The sequence below is a fragment of the Balaenoptera physalus genome (genome assembly GCF_965194825.1).
Source record: "Balaenoptera physalus genome assembly, chromosome: 6".
NCBI lineage: Eukaryota > Metazoa > Chordata > Mammalia > Artiodactyla > Balaenopteridae > Balaenoptera > Balaenoptera physalus.
The window spans coordinates 13,428,670-13,450,237 of NC_138885.1; the positions used below are offsets into that span (position 1 = coordinate 13,428,670).

At 37.5% G+C, this 21,568-nt stretch overlaps 2 protein-coding genes across 6 annotated transcripts in view; one reads left to right on the forward strand and one right to left on the reverse strand.

Annotated features, from left to right (window-relative positions):
- The window catches only part of LOC309662757 (UPF0538 protein C2orf76 homolog), a gene marked incomplete at its 5' end in the record, with an annotated part of 83,778 nt that overhangs the window by 33,455 nt on the left and 28,755 nt on the right, over positions 1–21,568 (forward strand). Inside the window, 2 exons of one of the 5 annotated variants that reach the window (XR_014264929.1) lie at positions 8,075–8,202; positions 8,524–8,555. The exons of the other annotated variants lie outside the window; for them this stretch is intronic. The remainder of the gene's footprint in view (positions 1–8,074; positions 8,203–8,523; positions 8,556–21,568) is intronic. 5 annotated transcript variants of the gene reach the window in all.
- Positions 5,253–21,568, reverse strand: part of STEAP3 (STEAP3 metalloreductase) — a 136,844-nt gene continuing 120,528 nt past the window's right edge. Inside the window, exon 5 of the mRNA XM_082465898.1 lies at positions 5,253–5,394. Coding sequence (XP_082322024.1) covers positions 5,350–5,394 — 45 coding nt within the window. The 3' untranslated portion in view covers positions 5,253–5,349. The remainder of the gene's footprint in view (positions 5,395–21,568) is intronic.

Here is a 21,568-nt window from a genome sequence, read left to right on the forward strand (position 1 = left end):
AGATGTAATCTTCAAGCTGCTCCAGTGCCAGGGGAAGATGTATTCTCCCTGGGGTCACTGTGTCCTTTCCTTCCCAAGTACCATAGAATGCTCCCCATTAGAGCAGTGGTGTGGATCACAGCTAGATGCTCAGCCCAGCCTACTCACATCTTTCACCTGTGCTACTAATAGTATATCCACTACTTGTTTCTATTGTGCATGTGGGAAATGTGTTCCACTGATTAAAAGGTAAACTTTGGGGTTCAGACCTTTTTGACTTGTGTGCTCTGTGCCTATCTTTGTCATCTGATTTGAGGTACTGCGGAACTCTGCAAAGCTGGTGAATTTACCCTTTATGAATTGTGTACATAACAAAGACTAAATAGCTTATTACTGAGAAATATTTGAACTAATAATAATAATAGCAAGCATTACTATGTATCAGATACTGTGCTAAGAACTTTAAGTAGGTTATCTCATTTCATCCTCACAGCATCCTTCTAAATTAGGAACTGTTATTATCTCCATTTTACAGATGAAGAAACTAAGGAACAGAGAGAGAAGTTAAGAAACTTGCCTGAGATTACGTGGCTAATACAAGGCAAAGCTACAGTCCAACCCAGTCCAACTTGCCTGAGATTGCGTGGCTAATACAAGGCAAAGCTACAGTCCAGCCCAGGCTGTTCAGCTGTGCATCATGCACTCCTAAGCACTACACTAAGTTGCCTCTTTATCTTTGTCTACCGCCTTGCTTGCTTAAGAGGATCCCTGAAGTAAATGGATTCACTCAGTGTCACAAGAGTCTTTGAATTTAGTTCATCTTGCTCTAGTGTTTTTTTAAATTGAAGTATAGTTGATTTACAGTGTTTCAGGTGTACAGCAAAGTGATTCAGTTTTATATATACATATTCTTTTTCAGGTTCTTTTCTACTATAAGTTATTACAAGATATTGAATATAGTTCCCTGTGCTATACAGTAGGTCCTTGTTTACATATTTTATATACAGTAGTGTGTATCTGTTAATCCCAAATTACCAATTTATCCTCCCCACCCCTTACCCTTTGGTAACCATAAGTTTGTTTTCTATGTCTGTGAGTCTATTTCTGTTTTGTAAATAAGTTCATTTGTATCATTACTTTAGATTCCACAAATAAGTGATATCATATGATATTTGTCTTTATCTGACTTACTTCACTTAGTATGATAATCTCTAGGTCCATCCATGTTGCTGCAAATGGCATTATTTCACTCTTTTTTATGGCTGAGTATATATATATATGTATATGGATTCCATTATATATGTGTACCACATCATATTTATCCATTCATCTGTCAATGGACATTTAGGTTGTTTCCATGTCTTCGCTATTGTAAATAGTGCTGAAATGAACATTGGGGTGCAAATATCTTTTCAAATTAAGAGTTTTCATCTTTTTCAGATACATGCCCAAGAGTGGGAATGCTGGATCATAGGGTAACTCTAGTTTTAGTTCTTTAAGGGACTTCCATACTGTTCTCCATAGTGGCTGCACCAAGTTACATTCCTACCAACAGTGTAGGAGGGTTTCCTTTTCTTTACACCCTCTCCAGCATTTATTATTTGTAGACTTTTTGATGATGGCCATTCTGACTGGTCTGAGGTCTGGTCTGACTGGTCTGACCTCATTATAGTTTTGATTTGCATTTCTCTAACAATTAGTGATGTTGAGCATCATTTCATGTGCCTGTTGGCCTTGCTGTAATGTTTTGAACACTTAAAGCTGGAAGGATGTTTGACATTGTGGCATAGAGAATCTTGCACACAGACGGAAATGTTCATTGTGGTGAAAGACCTTTTGGGGTTATTTTAGATGCCTTCTTGCCTTTCTAGCTGTTTTTTTCTTATCATAGTCACTTTTCGCCATCCATAGCTTAACCTTGTCTCTTCCCATAAGTGTCTGTTTTTCTCCCTTAGCCAAGAAACTTGGGTTAAATTTGATCCATTCTGCATTGAGAATCATTGTACTACTACACCATGCCATTAAAATCTAAAGCTGTATAAATATAGTACATAAGTATAGTAAATATAAACTAACACTTACAAATAAGTATAAATATATCAATAATAAATACTCAAGATTATATTTATATGTAAGCATATAAATATAATAAAACAAACAAATCTGTTATTAACATATCTGATGTTAATCAGATATTCTGAACATAGAGGTACCATATATTACCTTATATAGATGACAAATTTTCTAGATTCAGAATAAATAAACCAATTATCTAGATAATATGACATTTTAATTAGTCATTGATTTGGAAGCATTTTAATACTTTGTAATACTTTAGATCTTGATTCTGAATGTAAAATTATTTCATCTATTAAATAGAGGAAAGCTGTGGAGATTTTATCCAACCTTCCAATTCAGAACTCATTCTTCATACCCCGTTACTCCTGGTGATATGTTACTTTGTAGAGCAGTCTATTCTATTGGGTGACTACTAGAATAGTTAGAAAGATTTTCTTTATCTTTTTAATTTTTATATATTTGTTTATATCTAATTCTCCCCTCCACAGTTTCCCCTATTTTAACATCTTACATTAGTATGCTGCATTTGTTGCAATTAATGAACCAGTATTGATGCATTATTAATTACAGTCCATAGTTTATTCACATTTCCTTAGTTTTTACTGAGGTCCATTTTCTGCTCCAGGATCCCATCCAGGATACCACATTACATTTAGTTGTCACGTCTCCCTAGGCTTTGTGAACTGTGGCAATTTCTCAGATTTTCCCAGTTTGATGACTTTGACAGTTTTGGGGAGTACTGGTCAGGCCTATCATAACATGCCCCTCTGTTGGAATGTTCCTGATGCTTTTCTCATGATTAGACTGGGGTTATGGGTTTTTGAGAGGAAAATCACAAAGATAAAGTGTCACTTTCATCACATCATATCAAGGGCACCTACTTTCTACATGATTTATGACGGTTGATGTTGACCTTGATCGCTTGGCTGAAGTAATGTAGGTTTCCCCACTGTAAGGTTGTCTCCCTGTTCATAATGTACTCTTTGGAAGGAAGTCACTGTGCACAGTGCGCAGTTAAGGAGTGGGGAGTTAATTTATTTGGAATTCTTTTGCATGGGGGAGTTTATTTATTTTGTTACTCAAATTATTCTAGATTTGGTCATTGGAAACTCTTTCAGTTGGCTTCTGTGCCCCTTTGACATATGCCGTCTGTGTGTGGTTCTGGTAACTTTAAGATGTTCCAGGCTCATTTTGTATATCCTGAGCCAGTCCTAGCGTCAGCCATTTCTCTAGGAGCCCTGGTTGTTTTATTGGAGAATGGTGTTAGAAGCCAAGATCTGACTGCTAGGTATGCTCTTCACCCCTGGGGTTTCATTTCTTCTAGGCTCTCTTAACTGACAGAGCAAAGAAATATATGAACCTGTATACTTATACATATGTGTAAATATTTTCATGTTTACCATCTGAATCTGTATGTTAAACATGAATTCTTACTGATGTTTCCAACTCTAATCCGTTATCACGTGGCTCATTCCGGCCTTCTCCCCTTGCTTATCTGTACGTCCCCAATCCAACAGTGAGGAGCCTGGCTCCCAACGTCTGCCATCCTTTTACTTACTTGTTTAATTCCAGTGTGCAGGTATAGCTGTATCAGAGTTGTTAATTGGTACTCGGTGGGAAACAACGTGATGTTAACTAGAGTACAGTGCTTTTGTGCAGTTCCTGTTGCCTTAGTCTTACAAAAATCTATTCATTGCCAAAGTTATTTAGGTCAGCGCCATTTTTTCGCCCTCTTCAGTAAGATTATTTCATCTATTTGCAATACAGCTGTATTCTCTTGTCACCCTCTGCATTCTTTCCTGGGATCCCCTGTCCTCCTAAATGTTTTTTTGGTTTTTGCTTTGCATACATTAAGGTTCACTCTTTGTGCTGTTAAGTTCTATGGGTTTTGACAAATGAATTATCATACAGAATAGTTTAACTGCCCTAAAAATTCCTCAGGCTTCACCCATTCATCCTCTCTGCAAGCCCCTGGCATCCACTGATCTTTTTACTGTCTCTAGTTTCGCTTTTTCCAGGATATCATGTACTTGGAATCATACAGTATGTAGCCTTTTCAGACTGGCTTCTTTCCCTTAGGAACATGCATTTAAGGCTCTTTGGAGTCTTTTCATGACGAGTCACATCTTCTTAATCTCCTTCATCTGGAGCAGCCTCCACCTTCATTGATCTGTCATCGCATTGATTTTTTTAAAGGAAAATCCAGGTCTGTGTTTTATAGAATGCCCCACAATTTGGATTTGTCTGATTGTTTTCTTATGATTAGATTCAGGTTAAACATTTTTGGCAGGATTACCATGTAGCTTGCAGATCTACAAACCACGGTCAATCTGACCAGCCACCTGTTTTTTTAAAATTTATTTATTTATTTATTTTTGCTGTGTTGGGTCTTCGTTTCTGTGCGAGGGCTTTCTCTAGTTGTGGCGAGCGGGGGCCACCCTTCATCGCGGTGCGTGGGCCTCTCACTATCGCGGCCTCTCTTGTTGCGGAGCACAGGCTCCAGACGCGCAGGCTCAGTAGTTGTGGCTCACGGGCCCAGTTGCTGCGCGGCATGTGGGATCTTCCCAGACCAGGGCTCGAACCCGTGTCCCCTGCATTGGCAGGCAGATTCTCAACCACTGCGCCACCAGGGAAGCCCTGCCACCTGTTTTTATAAACAAAGTTTATTGAAACACAGCCACACCCATTTGTCTACATGTTATATGTACTGCTTTTGTGTTTCAGCGGCACTTACACAGTTGTGACAGACTGTATGGCTCACAAAAACCTAAAATATTTATTACTGGTCTTTACAGAAATAGTTTGCTGATCCCTGATGTTGGTGATTTCTCCTAGTTGCATCACATCAGGAAGCACTTGGTATTGCTTTGTCCCATTATTAGTGGTATTTATTTACTTATTTAACTTACTGGATCACCAGTTTATTATAAAAGGATAAAACTCAGGAATGGCCAGGTGGAAAATATGCATAGGACAAAGCATGGGGAAAGGGTGCGGAGCTTCCGTGCCCTCTCGGAGTACGCCATTCTCCCTGGTATCTCCATGTGTTCACCGACCTGGAAGCTCTGGTGATACGTATTTAAGTCATTTGGTTAAGGTGCTCTCTACCAGATTTCTCTGTTGTAAAGGTATCTTTCTAACTAATAAATAGTGTGTGGAGCGATAAACATTGAGGCGATATGCATGTGTTGTTTCCAGTAGTTTTAGTGTCTATTGATGATCCTTACCTGAATCACTGGTGGTTGCAGAAATTGGGATTTTTTTCTAACTCTGTGACTCCTTCTGCATTTATTATCTGGCATCCTTCTGTAAAGAAGCACTCCCTTGGTGCCCCTCCTATTTAGAAAGGAACAGGATAAATTTGTAGTAGCAAAGTCATAGCACATTATCACCTTATCACAAAGGGGCCATTCCTTCAATACAGTGTTGAGGTGATGGTCTCTTGTTTGTAGTAGAAAATGTATTGTAGATTCTTTACTTTAAATACTTAACTCTATAAATTTGAAACACAAAATAATACTCTATCTTCTGTGGCTATGACAACAGAATGAAAATATAACAACAAAGAAGGTATGCTAACTTAAGGGTAGTTAGTGCTTACCTCTGGGAAGGGAGGTTAATGGGACTACAGAAAGAGAAAAAGTTTCAACTGTATCCATAATGTTTTATTTAACAAAAAAATAGTAAAGATCTGAAGCAGTTACGACAATATGTTAACATTTGTTAAATTTGGTTGATAGGTTAAATGAACTTTTGTTCTATTCTCCATACTTTTTAATGTTTAGATTATTTCATGATTAAAGTAAAAAGCATCTTGATATAGCTTAACTTTGAAGTCTTACTATAATATCTGATAGAACCCATCATCAGGGTAGAATGTTGGCACAGTGTTCTGATTAATGTTAGGTCTTTGGTATTCTTGCCTGTACAGATTAGTCATTGAATTAGTCAGTTTATTTTTTTCCCTTAGGTGTTTGTGCTTTCCTAAAAATCTTTAAATGTAGATCCAGCATCTAATAAAAAATTACAAATTATACCACTTCTATTTTTAGAGCCTTTACTATGAGGTAAAGAATTATTTTGTTGTTCATTGGTACTTTAATAATTTTCCAGACTTTATTGATTTTTATATTGAAACATGTGTTTTAACATCTCAGACTCCTTTGTGGCATCCTAATTGCCAGCAGTATATTTATTATGTTGCCTTATTTTTCTCATAATTAATTTTTCTGTGGATGCCTTTTATGGGGACCTGAATGAATGAGTAAAATTACTGGTTACCTTCTTGTGAACTTTCCAATAATGAAATACTAAGTGAGTTTTTGCAGAATTCTGCAATCCTGAACTCTTCTTTGAAAGTTCATTAGATTCCAAAGTTAATAAGTTCAAAGGTGGGAAAACATAAAATGAAAGGAAAACTTAGTATAAAGTAGGAAATAATTTTCAGAATATAATAGATAATGTTACAGGCTTTTGCTTTCAGCCAAGGTGGAGTAACAGGGACTGAACTTATTCTTTCAATTGAAAGAACTGAAAAACTGTGCAAAATACATGAAACAATGATGTTCAGATATTGGACATCAGAGAGCACAAGATGGGATAGCAGAAACAAACAAGGTGGCCCCTACGATTGTGCCATCTTACTGCGGGAGAGAGCATGTAGGCCACAGAGCAGAGTGGGGGAATCCAGGCAGAGGCTGGAGAATTCCATGAGTTTATGAGTGACAGCTGGCATCCTGGAGTGGTGTCTGGAGAGTTCACAGGGCAAAGTACTGGAATGGAGCGAGCTGTACAAAGAGAGAGCTCTAAAGATTTGCAGAGCCTGAATCTTCAGTTGAATACAATCAGCATGTGTGTGTAAGGAAGCCAGGTAGAGAACCGCCTGACGGTAGCAGAAGGCAGAATACTCAGAGCTCATGCAGGGCTGGGAACAGTTTGTAGTTACACCAGTCAGGATGGAAAACCTTGTAATTAATAGGTTATTGAGTAGAGTATCTAGAAGGGTGTTTCTGCAATAGTAGGGCAAAATTAACCCTTGGCTAAATTCTGCTCTGCTCTTACCTAACAAAGCTCAAAAGTAAGACTCAAAGGATGTTTCCAAGTAATTTCACTGTGTTCCAGAACAAAGCTCAGGATGTTTATAGGAATACAAGTATATCCAGTACTCAACAAGATAAAACCCAAAATGTCCTGCATCAAATCAGAACTTACCAATAATGCAAAGAAACAAGAAAATATAAATCATAATTAGGAGAGAAATCAATCAATTGAAACCAAACCAGAAATGCTGTGGATGGTAGAATTAGTAGACAATGACAATTAAAACAGTTATTGTGACTATATTGCAAATGTTCAAGAAGGTAGAGGAAAGATTGAGCATGTGACAGATGGAAGATATGAAAAAAAAAAGAAAAGACCCAGATTGTCCAGATTGAACTGCAGATGAAAAATACCATGTCTGAGATGTATATGCACTGATCAGGGTTAACATGTAGATCAGGTGGGCGGAAGAAAAGATAAGTAAACTTGAAAACATAGTAACAAAAACGATCTAAAATAAAGCACAAAGAGATAAAAGACTGAGAGAAAAATAAATAGAGTAGTAGGGGGGTATGGGGTAACTTCCAGTAGCCAAATATACATGTAATTGGAGGCCATGAGGAGAGGAGCTGGGATAGGGGAGGGAAGACCTATTTGAAGAAATAATGATTGAAATTTTACAAGTGTGATGAAAGCTATAAGCCCACATATCCAAGTAGTTCAACAGATCCCAAGGAAAAGAAACATGAAGAAAGCTATACCATGGCATAGCATAATCAAATTGCTTACATCTGGTAATAAAGGTGAAACATTAAAAACAGCCAGAGTAAAAAGGACACATTACATAAAAGGAATAAAGATGAAAACAACAACAGCCTTCTCATCAGGATCAATGCATGCCACGAGACAGTGGAGCATCATCTTTAAAGTATTGAAGGAAAAAAAGTCAACCTAGGATTCTGTTCCTGTTTTTCAGAAATGAAGGCTTGTCAGACATACAGAAGCAGAAAGAGTCTATCACCAGGAGATTGAACTATAAGAAATGCTGAAAGATCTTCTTCCAACTGAAGGAGAATAATACCAGATGGAAATCTGGATGCACACAAAGAAGTAGTACTAGGGCTTCCCTGGTGGCGCAGTGGTTAAGGATCTGCCTGCCAATGCAGGGGACACAGGTTCGAGCCCTGGTCTGGGAAGATCCCACATGCTCGCGGAGCGACTACGCCCGTGAGCCACAACTACTGAGCCTGCGCGTCTGGAGCCTGTGCCCCGCAACAAGAGAGGCCGCGAGAGTGAGAGGCCCGCGCACCGCGATGAAGAGTGGCCCCTGCTTGCCGCAACCAGAGAAAGCCCTCGCACAGAAACGAAGACCCAACACAGTCAAAAATAAATAAATAAATAAATTAAAAAAAAAAAAAAAAAAAAAAAGAAGTAGTACTAAAAAATCGTAAATGAAGGTAAACAGAAAATGCTTTTTTTCCTTATTTTAAAAATGTTTTTTAAAAGATATTTGACTATTTAAAGAAAAACAATAATGTGCTGTGGGGTTTATGGAAAATATATGGCAGCAATAGCACAAAGGCCAACAGGGGAGAAATGGAAACATGAGGATATAAGATTCTTTTACTATATATGAAGTGTTACAGTATCTCTTGGAGGTAGACTGATAAGTTAAAGATATTTACTAAAAACCTTAAAGCAAATACAGACACACACACACGAATTAAAGAATTACAGCTAATAAACCAACAAAAGGGGGATAGAGTAGAATCATAAAAAACTGTCAAATAGTCAATTTAAAAGAAGGTAAAAGAAGCAGCAAGCATATATTGTACAGCACAGAGAAATATAGGCATTATTTTATAATAACTTTAAATGGAGTATAATCTATAAAAATATTGAATCACTATGTTGTACACCTGAAACTAATATAATATTGCAAATCAACTATACTTCAAAAAAGAAAAAAGAAAAGGGAGATGATAGTTCTGTTCTCTTCTAATCTATCATGGAAACAGTTTGGAGATTCCTCAAAAAACTAAAACTAGAACAACCATATCATCCAGCAGTTCCACTCCTGGGCATTTTTCCAAAGTAGATGAAAACGCTAATTCAGAAAGATACATGCACCTCAGTGCTCATTGCAGCATTATTTACAAAAGCCTAGACGTGGAAGCAACCCAAGTGCCTATCATCTGCCTTTTCTTAAAAATGTAGTTCTGTTCATACAACTTAATTTAAAATTATTCTTGGTTGCTTCATATTGTGTCTATGATCTCTTAAATCCTTAGGTTTTGTTTTTTTATCCTGATTGCTACTGTTAAGCCATGTCTCCCAAATGAAATTTCAGGAGGTAGTTGGGTTTTGGACTTAGGCAAAGGACATTCTCTCCCTCTCCCAGTCACACTGTCTTTCTCTCCCCCTCTTAACTGATTTCTCCTTGGTCTCTCTCCTGTGCTCCAGACTCAGTTTCGCCTGCTAAACTAAGAACTTCTTTTGTCTTTCTAGTTGGTACCTACAACATCACATTTTGTAATGACTGCTCACCAGCTGTCCATGTGCTCATTTAGATAGAGCTCCTGACCAATATGCTGGAGGAGAAAGTAATAGATGTCAGTTCTAGGACAGAGCTTCTAAGATCTGGTGTCTGATCCTCCTGCTTTCCCCTACCCAAGAGACCATGGATGCCTTGTCTTTCAGAAGGTGCAGAAGTTTTGAACACTGTTTATGTGGTTAAATTTCTCATCATTTAAATAGTTTTATGTGTCTATAGTCAAATACATTAAAATGCTTTATATTGAAAAAATAAAGGAAAGTAGAAGAGGAAATAAAGAATAGATGGACAAATAAAAAACAAATAGTAAAATGGTAGGTTTAAACCCAACTATATCAATGATCACATTAATTGTAAATGGTTTAAACACCCCAACTAAAATTCAAACATATAACAGGAAGTCTCAATTACACGTTGCTTGCAAAAAATGTATTTTCTTGTATATGAAGATAAAGATCAGTTAAAGGTAAAAGTTATACTATGCTAATACTAATCTAAAGAAAGCTGGAGTGACTGTTAATATCAGATAAAGTAGATTTCAGAATAAAGAATATAGCAGGGATAAAGGCTCTCGATTTATTATGATAAGGCATCAATTAGTCAAGAGAACATAATGATCCTAAATGTTTATGCACCTAACAACAGAGCCTCAAAATACATGAAGTCAAAACTAGTAGACTACGAGGAAAATTAGGTGAAGCTGCAATTATTGTGAGAGATTTCAGCACCCCTCTCTCAGTAATTTATGGAACAAGTAGAAAATTAGTAAGGATATAGAAAACTTGAATACTATCAACCTAAATTGACCAAATTGATATTTTAAAAACACTCTACCCAACAATAGCAGAATATACATTCCTTTCAAGTGCTCAGAGAACATTTACCGAGAGATCATTCTGAGCCATAAAAACAAATCTTGATAAATTTGAAAGGATTTGAGTCATGCAACGTTGTTTTCTTTTCTTTTTTTTTTTTTCTGGGTTTATGTTTTAACATGCATGCTCTGATGTAACTTTTTTTTTTTAAATAATGGATTTATTGAGATGTAATTCACATATGATAAAATTCACGTTTGAAGTGTACAATTTAGTGGTTTATAGTACATTCACAAAGATGTGCGATCATTACCACTGTCTAATTCCAGAACATTTTCATCATGCCAAAAAGAAACCCTGTACCCACTAGCAGTCATTCCCCATTCTCCCCTTCCCCTAGCCTCTGGCAGCCACTAATTTACTCTCTGTCTCTGTAAATTTTCCTATTCTGGACTATGTTTAACTTTTTGAAGTGTAAAAAAGAATTCTTTTTTTTTTTTTAACCACCCGAACCCCGCCGCTTTCCCCCCTTGGTGTCCATACGTTTGTTCTCTACATCTCTGTCTCAATTTCTGCCCTGCAAACCGGTTCATCTGTACCATTTACTAGGTTCCACATATATGCGTTAATATACGATATTTGTTTTTCTCTTTCTGACTTACTTCACTCTGTATGACAGTCTCTAGGTCCATCCACGTCTCAACAAATGACTTAATTTTGTTCCTATTTATGGCTGAATAATATTCCATTGTATATGTGTACCACATCTTCTTTATCCATTCGTCTGTCGATGGGCATTTAGGTTGCTTCCATGACCTGGCTATTGTAAATAGTGCTGCAATGAACATTGGGGTGTATGTGTCTTTTTGAATTATGGTTTTCCCTGGGTATATGCCCAGTAGTGGAATTGCTGGGTCATATGGTAATTCTATTTTTCATTTTTTAAGGAACCTCCATACTGTTCTCCATAGTGGGTGTATCACTTTACATTCCCACCAACAGTGCAAGAGGGTTCCCTTTTCTCCACACCCTCTCCAGCATTTGTTGTTTGTAGATTTTCTGATGATGCCCATTCTAACAGGTGTGAGGTGATACCTCATTGTAGTTTTGATTTGCATTTCTCTAATAATTAGTGATGTTGAGCAGCTTTTCATGTGCTTCTTGGCCATCTGTATGTCTTCTTTGGAGAAATGTCTATTTAGGTCTTCTGCCCATTTTTGGGTTGGCTTGTTTGTTTTTTTAATATTGAGCTGCATGAGCTGTTTATATATCTTGGAGATTAATCCTTTGTCTGATGATTCGTTTGCAAATATTTTCTCCCATTCTGAGGGTTGTCTTTTCGCCTTGTTTATGGTTTCCTTTGCTGTGCAAAAGCTTTGAAGTTTCATTAGGTCCCATTTGTTTATTTTTGTTTTTATTTCCATTACTCTAGGAGGTGGATCAAAAAAGATCTTGCTGTGATTTATGTCAAGAGTGTTCTTCCTATGTTTTCCTCTAAGAGTTTTATAGTGTCCGGTCTTACATGTAGTTCTCTAATCCATTTTGAGTTTATTTTTGTGTATGGTGTCAGGGAGTGTTCTAATTTCATTCTTTTACATGTAATTGTCCAGTTTTCCCAGCACCACTTATTGAAGAGACTGTCTTTTCTCCATTGTATATCCTTGCCTCCTTTGTCACAGATTAATTGACCATAGGTGCGTGGGCTTATCTCTGGGCTTTCTATCTTGTTCCATTGATCTATATTTCTGTTTTTGTGCTGGTACCATACGGTCTTGATTACTGTGTAGTATACTCTGAAGTCAGGGAGTCTGATTCCTCCAGCTCCGTTTTTTTCCCTCAAGACTGCTTTGGCTATTTGGGGTCTTTTGTGTCTCCATACAGATTTTAAGATTTTTTGTTCTAGTTCTGTAAAAATGCCATTGGTAATTTGATAGGGATTACATTGAACCTGTAGATTGCTTTGCGTAGTATAGTCATTTTCACAATATTGATTCTTCCAATCCAAGAACATGGTATATCTCTCCATCTGTTGGTATCATCTTTAATTTCTTTCATCAGTGTCTTATAGTTTTCTGCATACAGGTCTTTTGTCTCCCTAGGTAGGTTTATTCCTAGGTATTTTATTCTTTTTGTGGCAATTGTAAATGTGAGTATTTCCTTAATTTCTCTTTCAGATTTTTCATCATTAATGTATAGGAATGCAAGAGATTTCTGTGCATTAATTTTGTATCCTGCAACTTTACCAAGTTCATTGCTTAGCTCTAGTGGTTTTCTGGTGGCATCTTTACGATTCTCTGTGTATAGTATCATGTCATCTGCAAACAGTGACAGTTTTACTTCTTCTTTTCCAATTTGTATTTCTTTTATTTCTTTTTCTTCTCTGATTGCCGTAGCTAGGACTTCCAAAACTATGTTGAATAATAGTGGTGAGAGTGGACATCCTTGTCTCGTTCCTGATCTTAGAGGAAGTGGTTTCAGTTTTTCACCATTGAGAATGATGTTTGCTGTGGGTTTTTCGTATATGGCCTTTATTATGTTGAGGTAGGTTCCCTCTATGCCCACTTTCTGGAGAGTTTTTATCATAAATGGGTGTTGAATTTTGTCAAAAGCTTTTCTGCATCTACTGAGATGATCATATGGTTTTTCTTCCTCAATTTGTTAATATGTTTTATCACATTGATTGATTTACGTATATTGAAGAATCCGTACATCCCTGGGATAAATACCACTTGATCATTGTGTATGATCCTTTTAGTGTTGTTGGATTCTGTTTGCTAGTATTTTGTTGAGGATTTTTGCATCTATATTCATCAGTGATATTGGTCTGTAATTTTCTTTTTTTGTAGTATCTTTGTCTGGTTTTGGTATCAGGGTGATGGTGGCCTCAGAGAATGAGTTTGGGAGTGTTCCTTCCTCTGCAAGTTTTTGGAAGAGTTTGAGAAAGGTGGGTGTTAGCTCTTCTCTAAATGTTTGATAGAATTCACCTGTGAAGCCATCTGGTCCTGGACTTTTGTTTGTTGGAAGATTTTTAATCACAGTTTCAATTTCATTACTTGTGATTGGTCTGTTCATATTTTCTATTTCTTCCTGGTTCAGTCTTGGAAGGTTATACCTTTCTAAGAATTTGTCCATTTCTTCCAGGTTGTCCATTTTATTGGCATAGAGTTGCTTGTAGTAGTCTCTTAGGATGCTCTGTATTTCTGCGGTGTCTGTTGTAACTTCTCCTTTTTCATTTCTGATTTTATTGCTTTGAGTCCTCTCCCTCTATTTCTTCATGAGTCTGGCTAATGGTTTGTTAACTTTGTTTATCTTCTCAAAGAACCAGCTTTTAGTTTTATTGATCTTTGCTATTGTTTTCTTTGTTTCTCTTTCATTTATTTCTGCTCTAATCTTTATGATTTCTTTCCTTCTGCTAAGTTTGGGTTTTGTTTGTTCTTTCTCTAGTTCCTTTAGGTGTAAGGTTAGATTGTTTATGTGACATTTTTCTTGTTTCTTGAGGTAGGCTTGTAGAGCTATAAACTTCCCTATTAAGACTGCTTTTGCTGCATCGCATAGGTTTTGGATCGTCGTGTTTTCATTGTCATTTGTCTCTAGGTATTTTTTGATTTCCTCTTTGATTTCTTCAGTGATCTCTTGGTTATTTAGTAACATATTATTTAGCCTCCATGTGTTTGTGTTTTTATGTTTTTTTTTCCCTGTAATTGATTTCTAATCTCATAGCGTTGTGGTCAGAAAAGATGCTTGATACGATTTCAATTTTCTTAAATTTACTGAGGCTTGATTTGTGACCCTAGATGTGATCTATCCTGGAGAATGTTTTGTGTGCACTTGAGAAAAAAGTGTAATCTGCTCTTTTTGGATTGAATGTCCTATAAATATCAATTAAATCTATCTGGTCTATTGTGTCATTTAATGCTTGTGTTTCCTTATTAATTTTCTGTTTGGATGATCTGTCCATTGGTGTAAGTGAGGTGTTAAAGTCCCCCACTATTATTGTGTTACTGTCAATTTCCTCTTTTATAGCTGTTAGCAGTTGCCTTATGTATTGAGGTGCTCCTATGTTGGGTGCATATATATTTATAATTGTTATATCTTCTTCTTGGATTGATCCCTTGATCATTATGTAGTGTCCTTCCTTGTCTCTTGTAACATTCTTTATTTTAAAGTCTATTTTATCTGATATGAGTATTGCTACTCCAGCTTTCTTTTGATTTCCATTTGCATGGAATATCTTTTTCCATCACCTCCCTTTCAGTCTGTATGTGTCCCTAGGTCTGAAGTGGGTCTCTTTTAGACAGCATATATATGGGTCTTTTTTTGTATCTATTCAGCAAGCCTGTGTCTGTTGGTTGGAGCATTTAATCCATTCACGTTTAAGGTAATTATCGATATGTATGTTCCTATGACCATTTTCTTAATTGTTTTGGGTTTTTTTTGTAGGTCCTTTTTTTCTCTTGTGTTTCCCACTTAGAGAAGTTCCTTTAGCATTTGTTGTAGAGCTGGTTTGGTGGTGCTGATTTCTCTTAGCTTTTGCTTGTCTGTAAAGCTTTTGATTTCTCCATCAAATCTGAAGGAGATCCTTGCCGGGTAGAGTAATCTTGGTTGTAGGTTCTTCCCTTTCATCACTTTAAGTATATCATGCCACTGCCTTCTGGTTTGTAGAGTTTCTGCTGAGAAATCAGCTGTTAACCTTATGGGAGTTCCCTTGTATATTATTTGTCTTTTTTCCCTTGCTGCTTTCAATAATTTTTCTTTGTCTTTAATTTTTGCCAGTTTGATTACTATGTGTCTCGGCGTGTTTCTCCTTGGGTTTATCCTGTATGGGACTCTCTGCGCTTCCTGGACTTGGGTGGCTATTTCCTTTCCCACGTTAGGGAAGTTTTCGACTATCATCTCTTGAAATATTTTCTCTGGTCCTTTCTCTCTCTCTTCTCCTTCCGGGACCCCTATAATGTGAATGTTGTTGCATTTAATGTTGTCCCAGAGGTCTCTTAGGCTGTCTTCATTTCTTTTCATTCTTTTTTCTTTATTCTGTTCCATAGCTGTGAGTTGCACCATTCTGTCTTCCAGGTCACTTATCCGTTCTTGTGCGCCTCAGTTATTCTGCTGTTAATTCATTCTAGTGTATTTTTCATTTCACTTATTGTATTGTTCATCTCTGTTTGTTTGTTCTTTAATTCTTCTAGATCTTTGTTAAACATTTCTTGCATCTTCTCGATCTTTGCCTCCATTCTTTTTCCCAGGTCCTGGATCATCTTCACTATCATTATTCTGAATTCTTTTTCTGGAAGGTTACCTATCTCCAGTTCATTTAATTGTTTTTCTGGGGTTTTATCTTGTTCCTTCATCTGGTACATAGCCCTCTCCCTTTTCATCTTGTGTATCTTTCTGTGAATGTGGTTTTTGTTCCACAGGCTGCAGCATTGTAGTTCGTCTTGCTTCTGCTGTCTGCCCTCTGGTGGATGAGGCTATCTAAGAGGCTTGTGCAAGTTTCCTGATGGGAGGGACTGGTGGTGGGTAGAGCTGGCTGTTGCTCTGGTGGACAGAGCTCAGTATAACTTTAATCCGCTCGTCTGCTGATGACTGGGGCTGGGTCCCCTCCCTGTTGGTTGTTTGGCCTGAGGCGACTCGACACTGGAGCCTACTCCGGCTCTTTGGTGGGGCTAATGGTGGACTCTGGGAGGGCTCGTGCCAAGGAGTACTTCCCAGAACTTCTGCTGCCACTGTCCTTGTCCCCACGGTGTGCCACAGCCACCCCCCGCCTCTGCAGGAGACCCTCCAACACTAGCAGGTAGGTCTGGTTCAGTCTCCTATGGGGTCACTGCTCCTTCCCCTTCGTCCTGATGCACACACTACTTTGTGTGTGCCCTCCAAGAGTGGAGTCTCTGTTTCCCCCTGTCGTGTCAAAATCCTGCAGTCAAATCCCGCTAGCCTTCAAAGTCTGATTCTCTAGGAATTCCTCCTCCTGTTTCCGGATCCCCAGGTTCGGAAGCCTGACATGGGGCTCAGAACCTTCACTCCAGCGGGTGGACTTCTGTGGTATAAGTGTTCTCCAGTTTGTGAGTCACCCACCCAGCAGTTATGGGATTTGATTTTATTGTGATTGCGCCCCTCCTACTGTCTCACTGTGGCTTCTCCTTTGTCTTTGGATGTGGGGTATCTTTTTTGGTGAGTTCCAGTGTCTTCCTCTGTACTGTTGTTTTCTGACCACAATGGAATTAGGTTAGAAAGCAGTAACAGATATATCTCTGTAAAATCCCCAAGTATTTGGAAACTGAATAACACAGTTCTAAATAACCTATGGATAAAAGCAGAGAAAAGGGAAACTTTTGAACTGAATAAAAATGTATACACAGTTTTTCAAAATTTGTGGGAAACAGGTGAAACAGTACTTAGGGGAAAATTTATGGTACTAAAAATGCCTAATGTAAAAAAGAGAAGAGGTCTCAAATCAGTGATTTCAGCCCTTATGTTAAGAAACTAGAAAAATAAAAGCAAATTAAACCCAAAGTAAGCAGAATAAAAGAAATAAAAAAGATCATAGCAGAAAATAGAAAAACTATTGGGAAAATCAGTAACAGCCAAAGCTGATCTTTGAGATTAATAAAATTGATAAAGTGCTAGCCAGACTAATCAGGAGAAAAGAGAGAGAGAAGACACAGGTTATCAGTATCAGGAGTGAGAGTTGTTATATCACTACAGATTCTCTACAGAGTTTGAAAGAATAATACAGGAATATTTTGAACAACTTTGTGCCATAAATATGTTATCCTAGGTACGTGGAAAAATTCCTTGAAAGACTCAACCCAAACTACCAAATCTCACTAAACAGGAACAAACAACCTGAATAATTCTGTATTTTAAAATGAACAGTAACTAAAATACATTTTCACAAAGAAAACTCCAGTCCCAGATGGCTTCACTGGTAAATTCTACCGTACATTTAAGGAAGAAATAATCTCAATTCTACAGAAACTCTTCCAGAAAAGAAAAGAAAAGGAATTATTATTATTATCTCATTCTCTGAGGCCATCCTTATCCTGATACCAAAATCAGAGAAAGCAATTAGAAGGAAAAAAAAAAAAAAAGCTGCCAACCAATAAATTTCATGCATAAAGATGTAAAAATTCTTAATAAAATTTTAGCAAATCAAATCCAACAATATTTAAAAAGGAATAATACATTATGCCCATGTGGGGTTTATCTTAGGAATGCAAGGATGGTTTACCATTCAAAAATCAGTCAGTGTAACTCATCATATTATAGATTAAGAAAGGAAAACCATGTAATTATTTCAATAGATGAAGACAAAATGCTGCATCCACTTCTGTTAGAAACTTTCAGTAAAGTAGGAATAGAAGGGAACTTTCTCTGCCTGATTAAGGATATTTATGAAAAACTGACACCCTACATCATACTTAATGGTGAAAAACTGAGGGCTTTTCTCCTAATATAAGGAACCAGGCATGGTGTTTTTTAGAAATCACTTCTATTCAACACTCTGTTGGAGGTTCTAGCCAGTTAAGTAAGACAAGAAAGAGAAATAAATGGCATCCAAGTTAGCAAGAAAGAAATTGTCATTATTCACTGGTGACATGATTATCTATGTAAAAAATCCTATGGAGTCTATAAAAACAGTACTGGAACTAGTAAGTTGAGCTTAGCAAGGTTGAAGGATATAAATCAATATACAAAAATTAATTGTGTTACTAGCAATATATAGTTGGAAACTGAAAAAGAATAATAGCATCAAAAAATATGAAATACTTAGTATATATTTGATAGAGCTGTAAGAACTTTACACTGGAAACTCCAAAACATCACTGAGAGAAATTTAAAAAGACCAAAGTAAATGGAGAGATAGACTGTGTTCATGGATCAGAAAACTCGATATGGTTAAGACACCATGACTCCTCAAAATAATGTGTGGATTCCAATGCCAATGAAAATCTCAATAGACTTTCCTTTTCCCTTCAGGTAATGTCAAACTTATCCTAAAATTTATAAACAAGTTATTCTAACTTGTTCAGAAATTATAAGGAAAGTAAAAAAGACCCATAATATATAAATAAATAAATATATAAATAAGTCACAAAAAGTTGGAAGACTTAACACTATCTGGTTTCATGACTTATTACTGTAATGCTATATCAGGCAAGATAGTGTGTGTGGTATTGATATATAGATGACATATATATCAATGAAAAATAGTCCAGAAATAGTCCTACACATATATGTTTAATTGGTTTTTGACCAAGGCGTTTTGGGGGGAAGAGGTCATCTTTCTAAAAAGGTGTTGGAACATTTGGATATCCATATGCAAATAAATGAACTCAACTCTTACCTCCTACCATACACAAAAACAATTTTTGTTCAAGACCTGAATTTGAAAGCTGAAACCATAAAACTTCTGAAAGAAAACATAAGAGAAGATCTTAGGGGCTGATTTTGGTAAAATTTCTTAATACAGCACAATAAGCAAAAAATAAAAAAACTTAGGCTTCATCAAAATTAAAAAGTTTTGCTTTTTAAAATACACTTAAGAAAATGAAGAGGCAAACCACAGACTTGGAAGGACTTTGTAAAACATATAAATAAGGGATTTGTATCTAGAATAATAATAACTAGAAAAGAAACCAAGCTGTTACCACTCAGTAATAAGACATACAACCCAATTAAAAATGGGCAAAATAGGGCTTCCCTGGTGGCGCAGTGGTTCAGAATCTGCCTGCCAATGCAGGGGACACGGGTTCGAGCCCTGGTCTGGGAAGATCCCACATGCCGCGGAGCAACAGGGCCCGTGAGCCACAACTGCTGAGCCTGCGCGTCTGGAGCCTGTGCTCCGCAACAAGAGAGGCCGTGACAGTGAGAGGCCCGCGCACCGCGATGAAGAGTGGCCCCTGCTTGCCGCAACTGGAGAAAGCCCTTGCACAGAAACGAAGACCCAACGCAGCCAAAAATAAATAAATAAATAAATAAAAATAAAGGAATTCCTTTAAAAAAAATGGGCAAAATATTTGAACACGCACTTCATCAAAGAAAATGTATGGATGACAAATAAACACATTCAGTGATACTCATCATCACTGGCCTTTAGTGAAATGCAAATTAAAACCATAGTGAGAGCATAACACACCCACTAACATGACTAAAATCAAAAAATTGTAGAAATTAAAAGCTAGTTTTCAGCTAGGATGTGGAAGAACTGGAACTCCTTATATGTTGCTAGTGGGAATGTTAAAAAGATACCACTTTGGAAGATGATTTGGCAAAGTCTTAACAGGTTAAACATACACCTACCATACAATCCAGCCAATTCCACTTGTAGGTGAAATGAAAATGTCTGTGCACGTATGAATACTCATAACCTTATTCGTAGTGGTGCAAAATGGGAAACACTCTTTTTCATAAGGAAGTGTTTGTTCTTTTTCTCCTCCTCTTCAAGCATTTTTATATGTAAAGCATTTTTCTCACCATAATGTGTTTAACATCTTATCTTTTCTTTTGCCACCGTGGAAGATACCAGCTTTATCCTACCCTTCTTAGTGCAGCAGATGGGAGTTGGGAGGGCTGGATTCTAGTCCTGGTTCTTGATGCTTTGTGCTGACCACCTGCCTTCTTGAAACCTCAGGGTTCTTACCTGCTGATTAAAGGGATTAAACGATACATATTCACTCATGTATATTTTTGAGCACCTGCCATGTGCCAGGCACTCTTTTAGGTACTGGCAACATGATGAAGGAAATAGGCTGTAGTACCTGCCCTCACTGGAACCAGTATTCATTAACCTATAATGTGCCAGGCACTGTCGTAGGTTTTGGGAAGACAGGCCACTGTGTCGTAATCTCCAGGAATTTATGAATTAGTAGGAAAGAGAGACCAAACTAAGTAAACAGACAAAAGTAAAATCGTAAAAAATGTTGTGAAGGGAGGAATATGAGAGGAGACCCCTGTGTTAGTAGGGCTGTTGGGGGAGGCCTCTTGGTGGAGGTGACAGTTGAGCTGAGATCTAAAGAGAGAAAGAGAAAAGGGGCTCCCGTTCGCCTCTGTCATCGTCTCTCCTCTCAGAAGTCTAGACCTAGCGTAAGGCAGTGACTTGGTGTTTTGACTGTCGACATCTCTGAATGAAAATAGTTTCGTTGAGCTCTCTGTTCTGCACCTCAACCCTTTCTTCAGGGGTTTTCACTGTCTAGTTCAGGGAATATAAATGGCAATAAGTTCAACATTTAATTCTCCTTTCCGATGTTTAGTCAATACTTCTTTGGCCCAGAATTCATAAGTAAGTGAGAAACAAAAGATAAAATGAAGGTCTGTGCTCTGCTAAGCCTAAGACAGACGTTTCACATGGGGGTCAGGCAGGCAAATTTGGACTTCAGACAGGTTTCCTTTGGCCTACAGTATTTTCAAAGTCAGAAAAATTCACCTGACCCCCCAGACTTTAGCGTTTCCATTTAAAACTTTAGGCAACAGATTAGAATGTATGGGCTGCAGCCCCCTTTAATGGGATGCTTGCTCATACCTCACAGCCCCCTCCTGTTTGCCCCGCCTCATTTGCTCCTGTCATCTGGTTGGCCTCCTGTGATTTTGTTTGTCAAAGAATCATCTCAACAGGTTTTTGTTTTGTGTTTAAACATGCCTGGGACTGGCCTGCTGTGAGTCTGATCTACTGGTGCAGGGGGCTGGGTGATTCTAATGTCGGCTGGTGAGACCATAGCCCTGGCTGTGAACGTACTGGGTTGGCCAAAAAGTGCCTTCGGTTTTTAAGTAAAAATAAAAGACACGTTTTTCAGTTACACCAAGAACTTTATTGAACAATGTATTCACCATTTTGTTCCACTACCTTCTTCCATTTTTCAGGCAACTTCATGATTCCATGTTCCCAAAACTTTCTATCTTTTTGAGCAAAGAACTGTTCCTGGTGCCTTTTACAGTCTTCCAGGGAATTGACATTTTTTCCATTAAGTGAATTTTGTAAAGACCGAAATATATGGAAATCCGAAGGTGCAATGTCTAGGTGAATACGGCGGATGAATCAGAACTTCCCAGCCGAGCTGTAACAGTTTTTGCCTGGTCATCAAAGAAAAAATATGCAGTCTTGCGT